The sequence below is a fragment of the Trachypithecus francoisi genome, unplaced genomic scaffold (genome assembly GCF_009764315.1).
Source record: "Trachypithecus francoisi isolate TF-2019V2 unplaced genomic scaffold, Tfra_2.0 Lachesis_group20, whole genome shotgun sequence".
NCBI classification, from domain to species: Eukaryota; Metazoa; Chordata; class Mammalia; order Primates; family Cercopithecidae; genus Trachypithecus; species Trachypithecus francoisi.
Window position 1 is genome coordinate 68956832 of NW_022681466.1, and position 10707 is coordinate 68967538.

The following is a 10707-nucleotide window of genomic DNA, read 5'->3' on the forward strand; positions in this document are numbered from 1 at the left end:
AATAACAAAAATTAGCTGGGCATAGTGGCACTCACCTGTAGTTCCAGCTACTCAGGAGGCTGAGGTGGGAGGATCGCTTGAGCTTGGGAGGTTGATGCTAGAGTGAGCTGTGTTCTCGCCATTACACTCCAGCCTGGGTGACAGAGCGAGACCCTGTTTCCAAGAAAAAAGAAAAATAAAAAAAGAATTTGTGATTTGTGATTTGGGCTAGTTTTGTTTCCTGTGGAACTCCTAACTAGGCTGCTCAGAAATTATGCTTTTGATTTTGGCCTCATTAGCATCTAGCATAATGTTCTGGTCAACTGATATAACACACCTAATGTTGCTGGCAAATGTTGTACCAGATTCATTGTAGTAGGGCTTTTAAGGTATGCATTAAAACCACAGAATTTCTAATCAAATATTAATAGCTATCTATCCTGCTTTTATGTATTCTCCTTGTGATTTAAAATCAATTCCAAGCCACAGTTTAACTTCTTAAAATTTTACTTTGTAGAAAATTTTTAAATTGAATATATAAAGAAGCATGCAAATGCCTTCAAAATCTTACCACTTGGATACAACTACTATCATATGAAGGATGCTATCATTTAAAAATATACTTTGTAGTACTAGACTCTGAGTTGGGAGATCTTGTATTTCCTGGGTTCTAGACTTGTGGGTAATTTCCTGTATGACTTTGGACAAGTTAATTCCTCATTAAGGATCAGTCTTCTCATCTGGAAAGAGGGTAATAATACATTGTAGGGTTGTTGTGATGTATTTGGAATTTCTAAGTAGTTAGTAATGAAGTGCTTTCTAAATCATAAATTGCTATATAAATGAATTTTTCATTATCAATTTTTCTTGTAATTAAGAAACCATATAGAAACAAATGCTTTTTTTTTTTTTTGGCACTATTACAGCTACAGAGATGACAACAAAAATACCAGCTTGAAAACTTGGAATAAAAGTGATTTTAAGCCTCAATGTAAACGAACAAACTTAGTGGCAAATGATGGAAAAAATTCTTGTCCAATGAGTTCGGGAGCTCAACAACAAAAACAATTGGGAATACCCGAACCTCCTAACTTACCTCGCAACAAAGAAACTGAGCTACTCAGACAAACACCTTCATCAAAAATATCTGGCTCCACAATGAGAGGGGTAGACAAAAACAGTGCATTGCAGACATTTAAGCCCAATTTTCAACAAAATCAATATAAGAAACAAATGTTGGATGATATTCCAGAAGACAACACTCTGAAGGTAAATGTTTAAATATCAATTAATGACTTATTTACGTTTTAAAATATATGAGGTAAATATTTAGAAAATTACAGAGATAAGAGCACGTGAAATAAATTCCATGACATACATTACTTGATTAGCATAAATATTAAGTTCCATTGAAGTGGATGAAGGTTAGTTTCCGAAATATTTTCTTACAGGGTGTGAATGGCTGCTCCTTTTCCTTTAAAACTTTAGAGTTTTCTACTCAATTCTGACTTTCACTTTACACTCATTTTAAGGATAATGAGTTTATCCATTGTTTGTGAAGTTACCCAGGCTCTTCATATGTCATTCTAAGTATTTTTCAACAGAGGTCAGCAAGTATTTTCTATAAAGGGCCAGATAGTATTTTTGGCTTTATGGGTCATACTGTCTCTGTTACAGCTACTCAACAATACTACTCAACTCTGCCACTGTAGCTTGGAAGCAGCCATAAACAATACATAAATGAATGGGCACGGCTGTCCTCCAACAAACGTTTACACAGATGGCAGGTTAGATTTGCACTGCAGGCCATAGTTTTCTTTATGATCAACTTATCATGACCTTTGCTTTATGATCTTATCCTCTTTTACCTTTGTAGCCTCATATTTCATAGTCTACTAATTGTCCAATGCTCTAGACACTTCAGACTCGTCACAGTTCTCTAAACATAGCATACACTCTGTGCTTTGATTTATATTCTTCCCTATACCTGTATCTCAGCTGTAGTTCCTCTCCATGCTCAGTGCTCTAATTGTTCTTTGTAAATATTATTTATAGATTATGTGTGCTGGTTATTCCTCATCTCTGCTCCCTGGCCCCTCGCCCACTTGACTCTTCGCCTGCCCCTCTCTGTGTTCTGGAAGGCTGAATTGTCCTATGTAGTGCACCATCCTGAGATTGTTTACTTCCTGGCTTTTGCTAGAGGTCAGCCAGTAGGAGTCACTGGTACGACATCACAGGGTGGGAGGAAAAGTTGGGTTTTCTCGCTTTCTCCTGTCTTAAATGTTACATCACCAGCAGTGGCTGTGTCACTGCATGATGTAGCCCCTTCACGAGTATAGCTTTCCTGGGCTTGATACTTTTATTTTCTCCTCTTGTCCTTCCAGCCTAGGAATGATAACAACTTCTTACAGTTATTCGTTTTTGTTCTGCCCATATGTCTGAAAAAGCAATCTTTTCAGTAAGCCATCGGGGTAAAATTTGTTTTTCCAAGTTTTGTTTTTTGTTGGAAATAAGATTAATAAAGCATGTTTCACAGTGGTCCTCAATCTTATGTTTCCTTGTACTCAAAATTATACGACAGAATCACCTTAGTAACCGTGGTTTACTGTGGCCATAATCATCAACAGGAGGCATGTTAGAATCTTGGTTAGGAGGGGGAGGAGGGAAGAAACTACTTGTATTTTGAAAAAAATCCCATCATTTGCTCTTCACAACCCTCACCCTCACAAAGGAAAGTGTTCCCCTGCCTTTGAAAATTAGTATTTTGACACACTGTATTCTTAGTTGATCTTCAAAAATGCTAAGAACATTTCCAGCTCAGGGCTTTTATACTTGCTGTTCCCACTGTCCTCATTCAACAACTCACTTAAAATAATAACCCCCATCTCTCTTTCTTTCCATTTACCTTGTGTGTTTTTTCCTTAAAAAAAGTACATTTCCTGACATTCTGTTATAGGTTTATTTATAAAGAGCAGGTATCTTGACTGTTATGTACATGAATGTTTCCTTAATAGCTATGTTTGGCATGTAGTAGGTGCCCAGTAAACACTTTTGAAACAAATGAATGAATGAATATGTCTGGCTCCTTCCCTAGAGGCCCCTAGAGTGTGAATGCATTAGGGAAAGAAATGGCCTTACCTATATTTGTCACAGGATCTGGCATATGATGCTTTAAAATATTCAGTGAATGAATGAGTGAATGAATACCTATATAAATAATTCTCCTCTTGATTGTCTCTAAGTGCACCCTGGTTTCTCTCCATCGGTAATATAGTAATGATGGCCTTATTTAAGGGAAGTAGCTATAGGAAAATTTTCAGTAGTTCTTTTTACACACTTGTCCGTTGTAAGGACTTAGAATTTTTACATAGAAGGTAAATGAGTATGATGAAAAAAATTTTTTCTAATGCCATGTTTCTTATTTTTTCAAAAGGAAACCTCATTGTTTCAGTTACAGTTTAAGGAAAAAGCTAATTCTTTAAGAATTATTTCTGCAGTTATTGAAAGCATGAAGTATTGGCGTGAACATGCACAGAAAACTGTACTTCTTTTTGAAGTATTAGGTAGGTAAAATACTTCAGAAATGCTTGAGTAATACTCTTTGGACAACAGGTTTTAATGTCTGATTAGTCCTTTTCCTTCCAAATAAAAGTCTGATTTTTGCTACTCCCTAAAGTGTATTCAAAGAACTGAAATTTAATAATAGTCCCTGTGGTAGATAGAATAATGCTCCCTAAAAATGTCTACATTCTAATTACCAAAACCTGTGAATGCTGCCTTATAGGGCAAAAGAGACTTTGCAGATGTAATTAAGTTAGTGATCTTGAAATGGGAAGATTATCTTGTATTATTTGGGTGGGTTCAATGTAATCACAAGGGTCCCTTATACAAGGAAAGCATTGAAAGATGCTACCTTGCTGACTTTGAAGATGGAGGAAGGGGCCATGAGCCAAATAATGCAGGTGTCTTCGAGAAGCTGGAAAAGTTAAGGAAGTAGATTCTATTCTAGAGCCTCCAAGAGGAACACAGCTTTGATGACTCATTATAGACTTCTGACCTCCATAACTATTAAGATAATGCTTTTGTGTTGTTTTAAGCCAACCACTAAGTTTGTGGTAATTTGTAAGCAGCAATAGGAAACTGATACAGCCTCTTCCTTTTCCTTTTGTCCTGTTACATATATATATATATGAATAGAAATAAATGTAAATATAAATATGTGTATATATAGATGTAGATTTCCATCAGTGCACTCATTTCACATGTTTAACTTTCACCTAAAAATGATTCCAGTTTCTCTCGTTACCATTAAGGAAGAAACTTTATTATATAAAGTGACATTGGATTCAGTAGAGACTCAGACCTTTTGAGTAAAGCGCACTGTATTCATTTTCTTTTTTTTTTTTTTCTTGTTTTTTTTGAGACGGAGTCTTGCTCTGTCGCCCGGGCTGGAGTGCAGTGGCCGGATCTCAGCTCACTGCAAGCTCCGCCTCCCAGGTTCACGCCATTCTCCTGCCTCAGCCTCCCGAGTAGCTGGGACTACAGGCGCCCGCCACCTCGCCTGGCTAATCTTTTGTATTTTCTAGTAGAGACGGGGTTTCACCATGTTAGCCAGGATGGTCTCAAACTCCTGACCTCGTGATCCGCCCGTCTCGGCCTCCCAAAGTGCTGGGATTACAGGCTTGAGCCACCGCGCCCGGCCACATTTTCAATTGCTGCGTAACAAAGTAAGGGAAACTTAGCAGCTAAAAACCACACCCACTTCTTAAGTTTTGTAGATCAGAAGTCCATGTGGACTTGACTGCATTCTATACTCGGTATCACAGTGCTAAAATCAAGGTGTTGGCTGGGCTGGTTTTGTTCAGTTTTCATTTTTGGCTTTTCGGAGGTTTCCATGCCTCTGGCCTCTGGAACCCCCATGAGGGGTTCCAGTAGGACTTGATGCAGAATCCCATATACTTCAGGGATTCTTCATCAAGTCCTACTCAGGTTGCTTGAAGCATATCTCTTAGCTGGTTGGCATGGCTGTTACTACTCTATGTTGAAGCTTGACTTAGCTCTTATTTTGTTCAGTTCTTACCAGTAGCCATGTAACTGCAATAGCAGATGGTATTCTATTTCATGTCAGTTTTCTGTCAGAGCTAGAATACTGTCAGAGGTAGAACATCTTATTTCAAAGATCTTAAACGCTGTTGGACTTCCCACTAAATTGCTTTTTCCTGTGTGAAGGATGCCTTTGGCTCTCACCTCATTTACAGAATATAAATATTAAAAATAACCTGTGCCTACTAAAAGGCACAGGTTATGCTAATTCCATTCATTTCCCCAGGTTCTCTTTGGTGAATTGTTCAGGTTCACTCCAGAATATCCTTTTAAGAATATCACAATACTCAGTATAAACGCCAATAGACATTCTTGTCAAGAAATGAAGGGGGTCCATGCTTTTATATGTGATGGTGAGCTTTCATAGTGCTATGATAATCCTGAGCTCCTAGGCTAGACTCTAAACTTATCAAAGGCAGATACTTCATTTTACTGCACTTTAGTGTCTAGCACACTGCACGGTATATAGGAAGTCCCTTTCAGTTGCAACCACCCCCCCCCCGCAAAAAAAAAAAAAAAAAACTTTAGTGGATTTTTAAATACTAATAGAGAATTATTGACACAGCTGAAAAGTGGCTAGGTTTCTGACTTCAGGCAAAGCTTGATCTGATCTAGCTGCTCAAGAGATGACACAGTGATTTCTCTCCATCCTGGCCTGTCATAGTGTTGGCTTCATCTTAAGGCTCCACACTATAGTCTCTTCAGAAGCTTCTGACTCCCCCCTTATGGTAGCAAGTTGATTATTAAATTTCTGTAGACTCTACATTCTTATACCACACTGTCATATTCTTAGATTTTTCTTCTGATTGCTCTTTCCTAAAAATTAACAAATGAGTCTTTGCGTATAACCATTTCTGACTGGGTGACATGCCCATTGCAGAAATCCTGAACTATGTAGTTGAGCAATAAAATATGCTGATTGGATTAAGTCAGTTACAGTTCACTTCTGGATCTGGGGATGGGGACAAATCCTATCCATATAATATGGCTAAAAATGGAATTTTCCTAAAGGATAATCTGGGTCTTTTTAGCAGAAATGGAGGCCAGCCTCAAAATAACAAATGTCCACTACCAGTACTCAGTAGTTATTAAATAAATGAATAATGCTGTCACTTGATAATAGTTTCTTGAGATAAACATGAATTACAATTTGCGCTTTATAGGTGAAGAAACAGATTTGAAAGTGGTTAAACAATTTACTCGAGGGAATAGGGAGATGTAGGTCAAAGGGTACAAACTTGCAATTATGGAGGATGAATAAGTCTAGAGACTTAATGCACAGAGGAGGTCTGTAGTTAAAATTATTGTATATTAAAAGTTTGCTAAGAGTAGATTGTAGGTACTCTTGTCACACACAAAAAGGATAATTATGGAAGGTGATGGGTATGTTAACTTGCTCGCTGTAGAAATGATTTCACTATATGTATATGAAAATATGTTGTATATATATGAAAATATGCTGTATACCTTAAACGTATATAATAAAAAATAAAAACCCAGTTTGCTGAAAGTCACAAAATATTTGTAAGTTGAAGTACCTGGGACTTGAATGCATGACTCCTGATTCTAATTCAATGTTTCTTTTTTCATTAAATTATAATGCTTATTTGTTACACATGTGCAGTTTATTATTGTAATGTTGTAGACTGTTCTGGGGATTTAACCACTCTATACTACACATTCTAAGGAAAGAGTTTCAGGTGGTCATTTATTGTCAATTATATGAGCTTGACATATAATCTGTTCCTAAGTTGGAGAGAGTCAGAAGTTTTGTTTTCCTGCCTGTAAAACTGCTTGAGAAATATCTTCTCTTCTTAAAATGTCTTCTTTATTACTGTATAAATAGAACTATGAGAGGTTGATATGAATAGTTATTTAAACATCATCTTCTCTTTGTTAAATTTTATTTGCAGTTTACCAACATTTGTTTTTTCTCCCATTTCAATATTGCTTAGCTGTTCTTGATTCAGCTGTTACACCTGGCCCATATTATTCGAAGACTTTTCTTATGAGGGATGGGAAAAATACTCTGCCTTGTGTCTTTTATGAAATCGTGAGTATTTTTAAAGTATTCTTCGCAAAGCGTACGTCAACAGAATATAAACATACAGGCTGTAATTCAGTTGAACTAGGAATTCTGTTAACAATTTAGTACTTTTAACACTTTGTTTGGTTTTAGTTCTGATATGAAAGTTGTTTATTTGTATAATATGAAGAGCCTACTATGTGCCAGGTGTGAGGGATATAAAGTGGAATATAAACGGTAAATGGCTCTTTCTCTCAAAGAGTTTGTAATCCCAAGTAGAATGGTACAGAAATGTTACGCTGTGGTATGGTGAACAGCATGGTGGAGCTGGGTATGTGCAGGGTGCTAGAGAAGTAGGTAAGAAGGAAGGGGCAGATCAGGGAAGGATTTTCAGAGAAGTTGGTAACTTATCCTAGATCTTTAAGGGCCAATAAGAAGCAACTAAGCCAAAATATGTTGGCGAGGGAAAGAAGGATATGGTTTAAGGTGAGGGAGCAGCATATGCATAGACTTGAAGCTAAGAGAGAGCTTCACTTGTTCAGGGAACTGAAAGTAGTTATAAATTACCAAAGTGAAGAGTTAGGAACTGATGGGGGTAAGGGTAGTGGTTCTGAAATTGGGGGAAAGCATAGTGGGCTGGGATATAAGGAAGAGGCTTGGTGACAAAGAAGTCTGGAGTTTGCAAAGGAGGCTATAGACCTACACACATTGAGGCTGTATAAGAGCTACATAAACTTTATAAAGTTTGACCTTAATTCTGACATTGGCCTCAATTCTGAAATCAGACTTGGATTCCAGCATTTACTCCAACATTTTCTAGTTTTATGACTTAAGTAAGCTGCTTAAATTACTTGAACTTCAGATTTTTTTTTTTTTTTTTTTTTTTTTGAGACGGAGTCTCGCTCTGTCGCCCAGGCTGGAGTGCAGTGGCCGGATCTCAGCTCACTGCAAGCTCCGCCTCCCGGGTTTATGCCATTCTCTCGCCTCAGCCTCCCGAGTAGCTGGGACTACAGGCGCCCGCCACATCGCCCGGCTAATTTTTTTTTTATATTTTTTTAGTAGAGACGGGGTTTCACCGTGTTAGCCAGGATGGTCTCGATCTCCTGACCTCGTGATCCACCCGTCTCGGCCTCCCAAAGTGCTGGGATTACAGACTTGAGCCACCGCGCCCGGCCTGAACTTCAGATTTTTAAAAAAATCTATAAAATGGGGAGACAAATTCCTACTTTGAAAGGTTGTTAAGGAGATTAAATGAAGAAACATGAATATACAGTGCATGACACATAGTAGGTGATCAAGAAAATTGTCAATTCCTGTAATATGTTGAATGTGTATTATTTTTATCTAGTCTGATTTTTTAAAAAAAACTTTGTTATTGTCATGTACAGAAAAGTGTAAAGTCATAACCGTACAGTTTGATGAAGTATCACAAAGTGAATGCCACCTAGGTTAAGAAATAGAACATTGCCATCACCCCCCAAATACCTTTGTGCTTCTTCCCATTCACTGCCTCTTGTCTTCTAATTGCAAGTAACCACTAACCAGACTTTCAATGTCATCAATTAATTCTGCCTGTTTTTGAACTTTATAAAAACAGCATCACACAGTATGTCTTTTTAAATATGTGATTTCCTTTATTTGACAAAATGTTTGTAAGATTCATCTATATTGTTGTGTGTAGCTGTAGCTCACTCATTTATATTGCTTTGTATAACATTGTGTTGCATGAATATACCACAGTTTTCTATTTCACTGTTGTTGGGCATTTGGGTTTCTGGATTTTTGGCTGTTATGCATAATGTTCTATGAACATTCTTATCTATGTCTCTTATGCATTTGCATGTATTTCTGTTTGATATATACCCAGAAGTAAAATTGCTGGGTCATAGAGCACGTGTATATTCAAATACATTAGTTATTGCCAAATAATTTTTCAAAGGATTGTGTCAATTTAAGTACTCACAGGCAGTGTAGGAGAGTTGTGGTTGCTCTGCATTCTTACCAACACTTAGTATTGTCCATCTTTTTTATTATAACCATTCTGATGAGTCAGTTTAGTGTTATGTCATTTCTTTACAATTCCCTGGTGAGTAATGAGGTTGAGTACCTTTTCATATGCTATTTAGATATCTTTTTTGTAAAGTCTGTTCAGGCATCTTGCTGTTTTCTTCTTGAGTTATTTGTCTTTTTCTTACTGATTCTAGGAATTAAAAAAACTATTCTGGGAATCAGTTTTCTGTCCATTATGTGCATTGCAAATATTTTCTCATATCGATGGTTTGCTTTTTCCCACTTAATAATGATGGCTTTTGATAAAGAGAAGTTTTTCATTTTCATATAATCCTTTTATCAATAATTAGTCTTTCCCCTTATAATTAGTGCTTTTTGTGACTATTTAGTGAAAGCAATTTCAGAATGCTTTAATTTTATTCATAATTGAGAAGATTTGGAGATTGCTGATCTTTTTCTGATTTGTCTCTAAAGGCATCGCACTTTTGGGTCTCAACTTAAGCTTCAGGTCAGAGTGGGGATGATTACTAGAATCTCTTTTCCTTGGGGGCCTAAGATTCCATTTTTTTGTTTCCCAACTATACAAGTCTGTGAAAGCTCTGCTCAGTTTCTTTGACTCTGAATTGCCTTTCTGTAATTTGCAGACATCTCAGGGAGAAAGTACCCCCTAAATCAGGTTTCATCTGAGACTCCCATACTATCCTAGATGAGGGCTGGGGGTTCTCTGTAATTCCTCACTGTCTTGATATCTCTCTGATGCTTACGAGGAGATTTTTTTTTATTATTATTATACTTTAAGTTCTAGGATACATGTGCATAACGTGCAGGTTTGTTACGTATGTATACTTGTGCCATGTTGGTGTGCTGCACCCATCAACTCGTCACAAAACATTTCATCCAGCTATCCTAATTGTCATCTGATGAGCTGTTTTGAATCACCCAGTCTGCTGCCTACTGAAAGTAGAACCCTGGGAATCTGATAAAAGAGTGGGTAATTTCATGTGTCATTCAGTCTTTGAAGGAGCAACAACTTGCTAGCTTGTAAGAGCCCTACCAACTGAGGGTCTTTCATCTGTTTCAGGGCACCAGGTGAATAACTATCATTGTCTTGTTAGCAGTGGGGCCCTGACTCACATGAAGGAATTTTTACAGCATTTTGAGATGACACGTGTTTAGTTGATAATATAAATATTTAAAAAATTGAAATTCAGATGAAGTAATAACTAATTTTTTGATATTTATTTTTTGAAAAACAGGATCGTGAACTTCCAAGACTGATTAGAGGCCGAGTTCATAGATGTGTTGGCAACTATGACCAGAAAAATAACATTTTCAAATGTGTTTCTGTCAGACCGGCATCTGTTTCTGAACAAAAATCATTCCAGGCATTTGTCAAAATTGCAGATGTTGAGATGCGGTATTATATTAATGTGATGAATGAAACTTAAAGTGATAAAAGGAAGTTTAAATAGCATAAATTATAGCAGTTTTCTGTTATTACTTAATTTACCATCTCCATAGTTTTATAGCTACTGTTTTCTTGTATTTCACTTGTTGAATTAAAGTATTTGAATTCTTTTAAACGTGGA

The 10707-nt window shown here is 36.9% G+C and overlaps 1 protein-coding gene across 2 annotated transcripts in view; it reads left to right on the forward strand.

Moving 5' to 3' along the window:
• Positions 1 to 10707, forward strand: part of SPATA22 (spermatogenesis associated 22) — a 28881-nt gene extending 18174 nt beyond the window's left edge. For both annotated transcript variants that reach the window (XM_033185099.1, XM_033185097.1), the window contains exons 6-9: positions 906 to 1248; positions 3413 to 3542; positions 7038 to 7135; positions 10375 to 10707. In XM_033185099.1, the coding sequence (XP_033040990.1) occupies positions 906 to 1248; positions 3413 to 3542; positions 7038 to 7135; positions 10375 to 10566 (763 nt within the window). In that variant the 3' untranslated portion in view covers positions 10567 to 10707. The remainder of the gene's footprint in view (positions 1 to 905; positions 1249 to 3412; positions 3543 to 7037; positions 7136 to 10374) is intronic.